The sequence below is a fragment of the Solanum pennellii genome, chromosome 12 (assembly GCF_001406875.1).
Source record: "Solanum pennellii chromosome 12, SPENNV200".
Classification (NCBI taxonomy): domain Eukaryota; kingdom Viridiplantae; phylum Streptophyta; class Magnoliopsida; order Solanales; family Solanaceae; genus Solanum; species Solanum pennellii.
This window is the reverse complement of record NC_028648.1, coordinates 435,054-449,406: the sequence shown is the minus strand read 5'-3', so window position 1 is coordinate 449,406 and position 14,353 is coordinate 435,054. Positions and strand designations below refer to the sequence as shown.

At 29.5% G+C, this 14,353-nt stretch overlaps 2 protein-coding genes across 2 annotated transcripts; both read left to right on the top strand.

The window, feature by feature from the left end:
* The first annotated feature begins 1,151 nt into the window (after nucleotides 1-1,151).
* On the top strand, nucleotides 1,152-2,175 carry LOC107006627 (putative zinc finger protein At1g68190). Its single transcript, XM_015205141.2, has 2 exons — nucleotides 1,152-1,671; nucleotides 1,757-2,175. Exons 1-2 carry the CDS (start codon nucleotides 1,285-1,287, stop codon nucleotides 1,976-1,978), a joined length of 609 nt encoding a protein of 202 aa, XP_015060627.1. The 5' UTR covers nucleotides 1,152-1,284; the 3' UTR covers nucleotides 1,979-2,175.
* A 3,605-nt stretch (nucleotides 2,176-5,780) lies between these two features.
* Nucleotides 5,781-6,887, top strand: LOC107006893. The gene is made up of 3 exons (XM_015205407.1): nucleotides 5,781-6,125; nucleotides 6,497-6,622; nucleotides 6,758-6,887. The coding sequence occupies exons 1-3, from the start codon at nucleotides 5,916-5,918 to the stop codon at nucleotides 6,818-6,820; spliced, it is 399 nt and encodes a 132-aa protein (XP_015060893.1). The 5' UTR covers nucleotides 5,781-5,915; the 3' UTR covers nucleotides 6,821-6,887.
* The last annotated feature ends 7,466 nt before the right edge of the window (nucleotides 6,888-14,353 follow it).

The following is a 14,353-nucleotide window of genomic DNA, read 5'->3' as shown; positions in this document are numbered from 1 at the left end:
TATATATATATATCATCATGGTGGTGAAGCTGTTGAATTTTGCTTATCCAATTAGGCTTAATTGTGGAACTAAACCTATTGGACTGCTTGTTTTAGGCGTTAGCCCAAAAGTGCTTATATATGAGCAGGCCTCAAATCAACCCAAATGTGATTAAGAAGAGTGACAAAAACAAGCGCTAAATGATTGTTGGTTAAAGGGTAATCTAAGGAGGGCACGTTTGTCTGGGCGTCACGCATCGTGTAAAGAAAAAAAAGGAGGGAACTTACCATGTCACGACCCGATGAGGATAAATAAGTGACGGATCAGATAACATCGAGGGAGCTTTCGTTTGTTGATTATGACACAAAATCAACTAAAAAATGAAGGCTCAGATAACATCGAAGGATTTCCTAGATGTAGACTACAATAATAATAACATACATTGTGTAGCTTTGTAAAGTAAAAACAGAAAAGATAGAGCTAGAGCGTATACAAATCTTACTCTACCTTAAAGATAGAAATGTTATTTCGAATAAATCCTCAACTCAATAAAAAACAACCATAAAATGAAGTAATAAAAGTAGAAAAACTAACAAACAGTAACAAAAAGACAAACTACAACAAACTATTACGATAATTGAAGTACAAAAACAACATATAGTAAAACTTATATGAATGTTCAACAAGACAATACAATACTTATAACTACTAACATTTTATCGTAATACATACCCTCCTCATACTACTATCTAATATCGTATTTTTCAATAAACTAAATGTCTAATCACCTCTTTATTATACCTCTTCGATATATTATAATCAACCTCTCACGCCACTTCGAGCACAATAGTCAAATGATATTCCCATGGGCCCAACAAACTCCCACCATTAGTTAGTAGTTCACGTGGCCCACGGGCCTTTTAAACTAGGCCCAGATAAATCCACGTCAGCAAATCAGATTCTCCCTCAGCCTAATTCTGCCACGTCATTCACCAAAACAAAAATATCCTCTTGTATCAACCACAGGAAACAGCTGCCTACTGAAACTGTGTCGTTTCGGTGTCCATCTCTAAGGTCTCTTTACATTAATACCCCTCTAACCCAACTACATCGTTACTAAAATATGCCGTGGTATTTTTGTTATTACATTCAAAGTTGAGGTTGTTTCAGTTATACACTGCAAGTTGGCCTCTTATTTTTCTCATCTTCTTCTCTTTCCGAACAGATTACTCCAAAATTCGTTCTCGATTTTCTCTCTGGAAGAATTTTTTTTTGAGCTAGAGAAGTTTCTAGAAAGTTTAACGATGAAGAATTGTGAGCTTTGTAATGGATTAGCTAGGATTTACTGTGAATCTGACCACGCGAATTTGTGTTGGGATTGTGATTTGAAGGTGCATTCAGCGAACTTTCTGGTAGCAAAGCATTCCAGGTCGTTGCTATGTAACGTGTGTCGATCGCCGACGGTTTGGTCAGCTACCGGTGCGAAAATTGGTCGGACGGTATCTGTATGTGAGAGATGCGTGAATGGTGAAGAAACTGACAGAGAAGAGGAAGAGGAGGAGGAAATTGATTTGGAAGATATTCAAGTTGTTCCGTGGTCATCAACTCCGCCTCCACAGCCGGAGAGTTCGTCCAGTAGCAGCGATGAATCGTTAACTGATTTTTTTTCTTTGAAGCGAATGCGTGAAGATGTATGAATCATATTTTAGAAATGATTTTATAGCATTCATTCCTGAATAATTGATTCTGATTTTCTCTGTTTTGTTGTATTATTAGGATGATAGTGGAACTTTAACGTCACATCGGGAAGTTAATATGCTACCGCCGGCGACGGAGGATCACGGCGGCGATGAAGCTGCTGTGTTTGTAAAGTCATATCCGGTGAAAATGCCTTCAAAGATCCAGAGAACCGGTGAGATTCTATCGGGTCGGGTTGAAAATATGGGATGTTCAGCGACGGTGGAGCTTATCGGAAGAATTAATCGGGAAGGTGGATAGCTGAAGTTTGTGGACGGCTAGGATTTAACAGCTGCTAGCTATAAGCATTTGTAGCCGTCAGATTGACTACAAACCACTAATTTGACAATCTGTTTTTTTTACATGGTGTAGTAGATGAATTTTACATCATATGGTTAATTAGGATTAGGATAAGATTTTATTTTTCCACTCAATTTTATTTTTATGCAGAATTTATATATATATATATAAATATGAGAATGAACAATCTATTGTTTACTATAATTAAATGAATATGAAAAGGTCTTAAAACTTTTTTTCTTCTTTTAATAATTTTGGTATGTAGGTTAATTTGTGTTTATTTAATACAATTTGTTTATTGTTGAAATATGTAGAATGGATTTTCTTTATCAATCAATCATGTTTTAAACTATAGAGTAAACAGGAAAATGGAGATAGACTTTGATAAAATACTTGTCTCAATTAATATGAAGGTTTTTAGAGTAATTTTTAGCTACACAAATTGAAATAAATGCAATAATTATATACCCTGAAATGGTATATAATTTCTATGGGGATGTTTGGTGTGTAATATAACACCAAATAGTCTGGTAATTATATTATAGTGTTATATAATTTATTTTGATTGACAAGTTTGAGATTGATAATTAATTTTGGGATGATTTGTCTCGAGATAAAATAGGTAAAAGATAGAGATATCTCTTTAATTCTTTTTTTATCACTTCTTTGCATATTCATGAAATATTTTATAAACAATTTTTTTTCTTAAATTTATGTAATATATATTATTTTAAATACAATAAATCAGATACTCTATAATAAAAAAAATCTTAACATAACTTATCTCAATATAACTAATTCCAGCACAATTTATCTTATCATAATTAATCTTATCGTTACTTGTATTCAAACCACACAACTCTATATATTTGTAAGTCTTTAGTGGCAACTTAAATGAGATATTCTTTTGAAAAATGAAATTTTTTAACTAGGTCTAAAATGTTATGGTATATAGTGTCTATGGAGTATTTAAATGTAGACAAGAATTTGATCCACAAAAATAGAACACAAGGATGGGACCCCTTTGCCTATGGAGTTCTTGGTTTAACTCTATTTTATAAGGGAGTATTGGTTTGTACCACTCATTTCCACCCCTTACCTATTCACCTCTACTTTGACAACAAATTATGGCAATACATAGAAGTAGTTCATTCTCTTGGTTCTAGTTGCTCTCTTGTTTTAATTTGAATATAAATTTAAAAAGTAAAATTATTTATCTCATTTTAATTTGTTTTAAATGTATATGAAAATATTTTCTTCGTTTCAAGTTATACTAATGTATTTGATTAATGACTAGTTTTAATAGAAAAAAGAAAATCTTTTGAAGTTTATAATCTAAATTATATTATAGTTTTTATGGTCATAAATCATCTCATTAAGAGACTAAATAAAAGAAAAGACTGTTGTATAAATTGAGACTCAAAAGATATATACACAATCGTCGATATAGAACTAAAATTCTAAATTTATGAATTTTAAACTGTAAAAAAACAATGTGTTGGATTGTTAGTTTATTTACATATATTAGATTAGTCTTAAAACATAAATATATAGTTTGATCTAAAATTACTTAATTTTATCGAATATATAGATACAATATAGTTCCGCTCTTGACTATCTATACATAAAATTTAAAATCTTGCTTTAAATGGGTGATAAGCACTTGTTCTACCATATGGAATCATATGAAGTGGTTAAAATTCAAGGTGGAGAATGAATGGCCAAGGTTTGGCAATACATGTACTATCATACATAAATACTCAAAATTGTTTGTATTTTAAAATATCATCTTTTCATATTACATTATTTATTTTCATTCTAGATATTTTTCAGATTTTTACTTTGATTTTGATATATGTTTTACTAGATCTCAAATTTAAAATAGACTTTTTATCTTTTAGGATAAAGATAAAGATAAAGATTATATGCTCACTATTTTATTTTTTTTACTTTTCCCTAAAAACTTACCTTTCACTGTTACTTTCGGCCAGCTATAATTTTAAGATTGATCTGACTAGAGTTAAATGATACTCACTATTCGAATAATTTTTTTTTTAAAAAAATTACTTATAAAATTATATTGCCTATATTGTCATTATATATTTTAAGATTTTCTTAAAATAATTAATTGACTATATAAATATATAGAGATTGATTAGACTTTGATTTTATGCCACAATTTGGATTAGTATCCACCTCGTTTCTTTAGAAAAATATTTGGTGAATATGCTTATCGGCAGGCAATCACATCAACTTGGACAAAAAAGATATACATGGCCATAATTAATTTTGACCAAATATGTGAAAGAGAACACACCTTAATTTGTTAACTCTTTTAAGTCTTTCTCAATTGATTTGACACTAATTTTACATTGAAATTATGTTAAAGACTAAATGATTGACTACTAGCTACTAGATCTAGCAAAGGCATATACTCTCTAAGCTAAGGTCTCCGTTTTGATTTATGTAACATCTTTTAAGTTTTGCAGAACGATAATTCGACCTACTTTATTGTAAGCGATATAGTGTTGATCGATCTAGAATATACACGTTCAAAAAATGAAGGTGGTGGAGATGAGATGATTAGATGAATGTGAGCATATTAAGAGAGATAAATGTTGGGTTTTATTTGCCCTGATTTCTTACCATAAATAGGTTTTCCTTTTAGAAAAAGATTTTGGATTGACTAATCCTTTTTCTAGTAAGAAAAGGTTTAGGACTCTAAAAATAGAGACATGTTCCTTCAAACTTAATCAGCATTCACAATGTAGTCTTAAAGGCTTTGAGAGTTTTGGTTAGGGGGAGAATCTATGAGTCACAAGATTGATATGTTATCACTTGTGTGAACCTCCCATGTATTCCGAGTGAATTGGTTGAGGTTGTTTCTCTCTGTATTTTGTACTCTCATATTTATAGTGGATTGCTCATCTCCTTTGTGGATATAGTTCGATTGACCGAACCACGTTAAATTGTGTCTTTTGATACATTTCTTGTTTGTCTTCTTACTCGTGATCTTTCGAGGTTTGCTTTACTAGCTTCCGCATTTACACCTACTTATTTTCGATCCTAACAATAAACTCAAAAACGAGGTTCTGGAGACAAGATAATAGTGAACTCTATGACAAATAAGATGAGGGAAATGAGATTGAGAAGACTCGTACATGTGAAGAGGAAGGATAAAAGTGTAAGGATTGACTATAATAGATCTTAGGAGAAATAGAAATAAGCCGACCGAAGAAAAATTGGCAAGAGGAAATTAGATAGGACATATCACATCCACTGAGGACATGACCCTAGATAAAAAGATTTGATGGTCAAAAAAAAAGCATAGAAGGGTTATATAGGTAGCCACATATTGTAGTTCATCTTGCTATTAAGTTGCTGTCATTTTTTCCTTTATATCATGGATTAGTTATATTTGTTTTGAGTCAAAGGATATATCAGAAACAACTTTTATATTTTATAATGTTAAAATTTTTATAAATTTTACGTATATTCTATCCTCCAGACCTCTATTCAAAAAATTATATTGGATATATAACTGATATATTGTAACGGTATGCTATTGTTGTGTTGCAATAATATTAAGAATTTGATAAGACAATACCATTTCATGTTACATAAGAATAAATTGACATAGAGATTAGTGGAGTGGTTGCGTTGTACACATATGCATAAAATTGGAAAATTTTCAACTGCTCCAATTTCATCTCTAAACTCAATGGAGTTATTAAAGAACGAATATATATAGTCATGATTCTATAGTTTAGTAGCATCAATAAAAGCTAAAAACACAAAGAAATACGGCAAGAGGAGAGACTGATGAACGCGATTTCAATCTTAATTTCTTCTTAATTAAAACACGTATGGATTATCAAAAACATTAATCATTTGATCGATGGCTCGGAAAGGGGTGATTATTAGTGTTTATGTTGAATCTTCATCAACCATAGATCCACACAAATTTGATGAATTGAAAAGAAGTCAAGCAAATGAATTTTTATCGAGACCTAAGGGCACAACAAGAACAAAAGGGTACAATCGTCATGCACAACTTTTGGCCTATGCTCATGAATTAAGGCATGATAATACAAAACAAAAGCATAAGGTAAATTCATATTTCCATTTTGATGTACTACTAAAAAAAAGAGTGAATTTTCGATGAACATTTATGTCAGAATATCATTCAAAGTATAATTTGTCTAAAAAACTTGTACAAGCCAAAAAACTCATGTTTTATTAGACATGATATAACATGACAAGTTACTAAATGACCCCTAGGTCTTTTACGTGATATTTTTTTTCTTCTTATTAGTCAGTTTCAAATATAATGAAATATCGTGTCAGAATAAATTACAGAATATCAAAGAAAAAGAATTAATCATTGAATTTGTGACAAATTCAACGATATTTTTGGTGACAAAAATTATTCAACTTTAGGATTGATTAAATTTTCTTGTATTTGAATGAATTTTCAAGAAAAAGAGATGGACAAGAAGGATAGGATCGTCATTTCAACGTTTGTTTCGTCGAAAAAATAAGGAGCATAGCTATGAACGGATGGAAACAGAAGAAAATGAGAATAAATCCACATCCAATTTTTGTGTAAGTACAACAATTTATATTAATTAATTAACAATACTCAATTGATATTTATACTAAATATTTTGCTTAAATGTGCATTTTTTTAAATATCTAATTAAGAGTTTGTGTTGTTTTGTTTTCATATATATGATGCAGAAGAAGTTGAAGTGTTTTCTTAAAGACATCTCATGTAGTATCTGGCAATTTGGCAAGAAATAATATGATGATTAAGTAGTAATGTAATTTGTCCAAAATAAAAAGGTATTTATGTTCCATTTTTCTTTAATCCAAAAAAGAGAGTATTTATTTATCTAAAAAGAAACACAATTAGCCTAACTAAAATAATTTAGAACGGATTACTACGTAGCATAACTTTTTTTTTTTATTTCTTGTTAGTGTTTTTGCTTTTCATTTTCATCATATAATGCATCTAAGCTTAATAATATATTTCTTTAAAAAAAAACAGCGTAAATTGTGGATTCTACTTTAGTGAAATGATTCTTTCTCTTTTTAATTTCCATGCTTAGGACCATAATTTGGCTACTTTTTCCTAGTGGCTTATGTAACAACCAAATGTGTTGGGAAAAAATATTTAATTAGAAAGTGGGAATATCTTATAGCATGGAAACAATATTATATACTTGCTATTTTCACATTTGTTTTTATTAAATCTTCGTTTTTCTTTATTTCACCCGATATTTAATAGTCGCTTTGAGGTTTAATAATTTAAATTGGGATAATACTCAATTACCTCCCTAGCCTATACCCAAAATCCCTACGACACACCTTATCTTTGATGAGGTCCTATTACCCCCTCCAACTTTTTTTTAAAGTAATTTATTACCCCTTGCGTGCCTACGTGGCAATAATCGTGATTTCACCCATGTAGGGCGCGTGAGTGCAGAGTGTGTGCAGAGTGAGTGCAGATTTTGGCTAACAATGACCAATAAAAGTTAGCCACGTGTCAAAACAATTTGAAAAAAAATTCAAAAATAAATTTTATTGTTTCTCTCAAAAGCAAGTTCTTCTTCCTCTTTTCAAAAAATAACCCCCTGTTCATGGTTCTTCATTTTTGAAGAAGCTCCATCCATTATCACTCAAGTTAAATAGCTCCTTGATTTGAAAAGGTAAAATAAAATTTAATATATTCTTTACATCTTTTTATGTCGATTATTAATTCTTATTTTTTTTTACAATGTTTATAAAGTTAGGGTTATGACAAAATCCGAGTTGAATAAGTTTTGACAATGTTTAAAATTAACTCCCAAAATCCAACATCGAAAATCAAATTTCAGTTGGAAATCTAATTTCTAACCTTTGAAATCGATCCCGTCCACACATGCAAGACTTTCCCTCTTTCTACTTCATCTACTTTTTGGTAAAATTAATTTGGAAAAGATAAAACGTCAGCTTTTCAAACTTGGGAAGTGTAAAGTTACTTTATCGAAAGCTGAAAAAGTGGGTCCCGGCGCGTGTTCAACAAACACTTCGACCTTGCAGATTATTATTGCCACGTAGGCACGCAAGGGGTAATAAATTACTTAAAAAAAAGTTGGAGGGGGTAATAGGACCTAATCAAAGATAAGGTGTGTCGTAGGGATTTTGGGTATAGGCTAGGGGGGTAATTGAGTATTATCCCATTTAAATTTATGTTAAAAAAATTATTTTGAAGGATGAAATGTTTTTATTTGAGATAACTATCGGAATTTAATCACTTATTAAAAATAATGGAGAACAATAGAATCCATAATAATGTTAAAAATATAGCCAAAACTCTACCAAAATAAATAGTCACAAATAGTGTGAAAATAATCAAATGAACACTTGTGCTAGATTTCTTGTTTTCATCATGACATGATGTTGAAGCACTTGAGGATTCTTTATGGTTATATGAATATTTTTTTGATGATTTATTTCCCTCACATAAAGTGCCAATTGAAGTAATTTCCTTATGTTGTGTTTCTTGCTTCCTTGATTCACCATCTCTTCTATTTCCCCTATTACTTTTTGATTCAAACTGCAAAAATATAATGAACCAATCATTAGTCATGACGTGTAGCGGTTAAAGACATAATTAAGTAAATAAATGTGTATTATTTGAAATAACTAAATACAAATGTTGTTGATAACGTGAAACAAATTTTAACATGATATCAAAACATAGTTAGAAGTCATAAATTTGAGGTTTAATATATATTCAGTCTAAGTAAGTACTTATTATGTTTTAAATACAAATATGTTATTCATCATGAGATGATCACACAGTTTAATTTGACGGTGACGATATAATATGAGCAAGCTAGACACACATATAGTAGGAAAAAAGACTATAAGATTGTCAAGACTAACCAATTGATCATTTTTCTCACTTCTTTTTGTGATATTACTTGAAGTAGATTGATCAATAGCATGATTATGAAGAACAGAATCCTCAACAATGGGACGAAAACAATGAAAGAATTTGCTCTTCATTGACCCTTCTTTTTCTTTTTTTTTGAACACAAAGTTTTAAGACATGAAAATATGTGATTCAATTTATATAGAGCTATAGAACAAAGGTGAATTTTTTTTTTTTGTTTGTTTGGTAGGGTTTGGATAGTTGCAATTTTTTAAGTGTGTAGTTTAAATCTCACTAACCATGTTGATGGGTGTTGGGGTCCAAATAATAAGACGACATGCGAAAGCTAACAAGGCAAATCTTGAATGAATAAATTGGATATAAGCAAATTATTATTATTAATTAATTTGAGCGACTTACATAAATTTTATTAGTTTCAGAGCTAAATAACTTAAATACACTTTAGTTTATAATATTAAGTATCTTATCAAATTTTGGTGCTTTCTGATTGATCCACCGATGCTATGGATTTGCAGAAAAAAAGATACTCAATTTATAGAAGTTGGAAGTCTTTTTATATGACAAAACAATTGGTTTTTTCTTTTAGGAAAACTTTGAGTAATAAAGTTGCTGTTACTTTATTATGATAAAGAATAAATATAATTAGACAAAACTTGTCTATATTAATTTAATTAGAATGCAAAAGCACTTTAAAATGAATATAGAACAAATTAAATTAGTGAAGGCTGCCGAGTGCCCACAACTTTAATAATTAAAATGATGAAAAATGATTTAGGTATTAAGTAAAGATCCTAATTTAGAGCTTGCCAGTTGCCACTTAATTAATTGTGTTACGACTTCAACTTGACATGTTTTAAGTACTGGATTCGATTATTTCTGATAAACATGATAAGTATGTTCTTTCTTTCATATTTTTTTAATTAACCGAGGCCGCAATAAATTTCTGTTACAATCTCTGTCCTTTGGATGAGTACTCTGTGGTGAGCACTTTGTGCCCACTGGGTAAATCTTTCACTGTGTAATAATCTACAAACACATGAGATTTTAACTGTACTAAGCAAATTCTATGCGACAAACTCGACTCAGAAGGTATTAAGGGGATCAATCTCGGGTCATCTGGGTGGATGACCACCCTCCAAACCAACAAAACCATCCCCGAGGACATATGTTCTTGTCTTATGTGATTATTTTTGTAACCCAAAATTCTTGTTATGGTATACATCAATAAGAATTTTTTACCAAACTGAGCCATTATAAGAAATAATTTATCAAAATAATATATTTTTCTAAAATTTACAAAACTAGTATAATGGTATTTCACAATAACGTTTTAGGGTATATTTAATTTTTTAAAACTAACAGCTTTAGGTTGATATACTTACTGTAGGTAATGTTTTACTCCTAAAACGTTATTTTGAGTAACGTATATCAATCTAACGTCGTCAGCTTTTAAAATAAAATATATCCTAAAACGTTACCGTGAAATACGTTTATACTAATTTTATAAAATTTTAAAAAAAACATATTATTTTGATGAATTGCTTTATATAATGACTTAATTTAGTCAAAACCTCCATCAATAATTCCTACTTATATTTATTCAATATAATATTTGGTTTGCTGAAAATCAAACTAAACTGCATCATATACACACTATAATAAAAATAGATTTTAGTGGCACCTTACAAAGAGTGTTAAATCTCTTATGAACACAAATTAATTGATATTTAACTTAATGTCGCTATAGATTTTAGAGAGATTTACAAAAAATGTTAATAACCACTAAAATAATATTTAGCGATAATTAATTAAGTAATTAATATTAATTATTTAATTAATCATAAAAATCGTTTTTATAGAACATAAGTCGCCACTAGAAGATATTATTAGTGGCAAATTTAGTCGCCACTAAATAATAAATGTAGCCACTATAAGATATAATTGTTGTATTAGTGTCAACTTTAGTCGCCACTAAAAGCTATAAATGTCGACACTAAAAGATGTATTAGTGGCAACTTTTGACGCCACCAAAAGTGTAAATTCTCGCCACTATAACCCTGTATAAGTGTTAATTTTTGTTGCCAATAAAAGATAGTATTAGTTAGTCGACAGTAAAACCTATAATTGTTGCAATTAAAACACTGTATTAGTGTCAACTTTAGTCGCCACTAAACATTGTTAGCGGAAATTTTTTATCGCCACTAAAAGCTATAAAACTTGCCAGTAAAACACTGTATTTGTGTCAACTTTTGCCGTCACTAAAATATTCTAGTGGAAACTTAGTCGCCCTAAAACATATAATTGTTGTCATTAAAACATTGTTTAGTGTTAACTCTAGTCGCTACTAAAAGGCATAAACGTTGCCACTAAAAGACTGTTTTAGTGGCAAATTTGGTCGCCACTAAAACTATAATCATTGCCGCTAAAACAACACCATTAGTGTCAACTTTTGTCTCCACTGAAACCTATAATCATTGCCACTAAAACACCGTATTAGTGGCAACTTAATCGCCACTAAATCTATAATTATTGCCACCTAAAAGACTATTTTGGTGTCAACTTTAGTCGCTATTATAAGTTGTAAAATGTTGCCACTGACACACTGTATTAGTGGCAACTTTGATGTGCATATTTAAAAAGAATGTTAAATCTCTTAAAAACACAAATTACTTGATATTTAATTTAATGTTGCTATAGATTTTAGAGAGATTTACAAAAAATATTGATAGCCACTAAAATAGTATTTAGCGGCAATTACTTGAGTAATTACCATTACTTTAATTAATTAATCATAAAGACTATTTTTATGGAGTATAACACCCCTCCGTTAAACATGATAAACATATTAAACACATTGATGCATGTGTCTTTGTCATTAAATTAATTTTTTTAGTGTCCATCATGAATTCCTCATGTTTCACTTTCATAGCTAGCTTGCATGTTTGCCTGTATTCAATGATTATTGCACAAATAATCAGAAATACATCCTACAATTTCAACACGGCAGGTCAATATACCTTTTGTGATTCAACGGAATCATCTTATAGAATCGTATAACTGTCAAAAGTGAGTGATTGTTCATAATTTGAGATTTAAATTAGAGATTCGATATATACGTTTATAACAATTCAATTCATTGTTGTGATAGACTTTGAAAATATTTATAAAAAAAAGTTAGTTATTATTAATATAAAATATACATATTTAACGACTATTGAACTATTAATATTTAAAAATTATTTTTGATACAGTAAAACTACTTCTATGTATGGAACTTTTTTCCCAATAATGAGACCCATGAAGGTGCATCATGTTTTAGAAGTCAAGAGCAAACCGGTTGTCACTTGTGTAAAATGAACAAAAAGGAACTTAATTGGCCATGTTTATTTTACTATATATTATTTTTATTTATAGCAAGACATTTAAATGTTGAAAGTATAGTAGAAGTAATAATAGAAAGAAAATTAATATAAAATGGTAAATTATTTTTTAATTTATTAAATTTAACAAGTAAAAATAAACGGAATAAATAATTATCATAAATTAGAAGAATTACCTTATTAAACATACATTCATATCATATATTCTAATTCTACGTATAGTTTTAAATGATTATGTATCTTACAACTAATTAAATGTTTTCTACCATATATATTGAGAAAGGTACGTATCTAGATAGATGTAATTTTGCTACTAGATATACTAAAATAGGAAGAGCGAGATGGGAAGGGAAGGGAAGCGAGCGAGATATATACTCATGTATCTCAACAGATACATGTCATAAATCACACTAGATATACACTAAATACATGTATATGTATATATCTGGTGTGTTTCGTATGTATCTGGTATCCATATACATAGGAGAGTGGCGAGTATGATAGGAGGGAGACAAGCGAGATTTGTTAAACAAATTACACCTAACCCTGAGATACATGTACCCGAACGTATTTGAGTATCTTGAAACACCAAAATCGATCTGGTAAAGTCTATAATATTAAAAATTAAAGTATATCTAGATAATTAACTCTTAAACTAGTAGAATATTCGTAAATTTTCAATAATAGATGTAAGGTGAGAGCCCAACTTGGCTGCATAGATATTTTGTCACATGGACGACTCTCTCAACGCCGTTTACCAATTGGCATACTTAGTGAAAATATCAATTGACTTTAATTTATTCCCTTCCAAATTAGTTTTTATAGCTCACTTATTTTTCAGACACAAATTCACTGTATGCAAGACAAGTGGTACCAAATATCATGAAGAGACAAAAGTATATTATAGTTTTAACAATTTCAGAAGAAAAATCAAACATTTGTTTCATTGAATTATAAACATATATATGCTTGAAGCAAGGATTCTAGTTGCTAATATACAATATACACTTTAACTTTTATAGCTTCTTATTCCTTTTAAATTAGTTGTCATGTTTATAACATCTCACTCGAATTCAACTCAAACAATGTATAAACAAAAGAGGAAGGAAGAATGAGTCTGATGAGAGTGTGTGGGAATGCTTTTAGTATATATATTCTAGAAAAATAAGTGATTTTTTAAGTTTTTTTTAATATTTGCATGTAAATAAAAAATATTATTCAATTACGGAAAGACGATACAGAAATAAATATAGATATATTAGGATTATATTTTAAGATATAAATAAAGAAATAATTATGTTGATTAACTTTTATTTAGGTGGCATATAAATAAGAAACATGAAAAATAATTTAAAATGGGAGTTGGGACTATCACCGTTCACCAGTGTTATTGTTTTGTAGATATGCTAAACTGGTATATAACTATTAAGATATTGACTTATCGATTATTGATCATTATAAGTTCGGTTATCGGTGAACCGAACTTATAAGACAAATTAAATGAATCATGCAGATGAGTTGACATATTGCATCTTGCTCAAAAGCAAACATTGACACATTGTAGAATAACCAAGAGTTTGAGACAACAAGAAATAAAAATATAATTAAAAAAACCCTAAGTCAAGAACTTTATATATTGAATGATATAAGTATAATTTATTAACTTACTATGAGATTATATATTAAATAATCAGTTAAGAAAAACTTCAAACTGTTAAAAAATTAATATCATTATCGAAACCATTCAATCAACAATTTATTACCAATAAGTTAATAACTTTTTTTCGATTCGAATAATCAATTTCGATTCGACTTGTGGGGCATTATATAACTTGGAGAATCAGAGAAGTGAGGACCAAATTGAAACATGAATCACAAAAGAGATAATGCACAAAATGAGTCTTCTTAGAAGGACCACACCTTATAGATAATATATCAACGTTTTTATTTTTTTTATTTATTTTCGTTTCATACAATATTACACGTTTTTCTCACTTTATATATCTTTTGGTA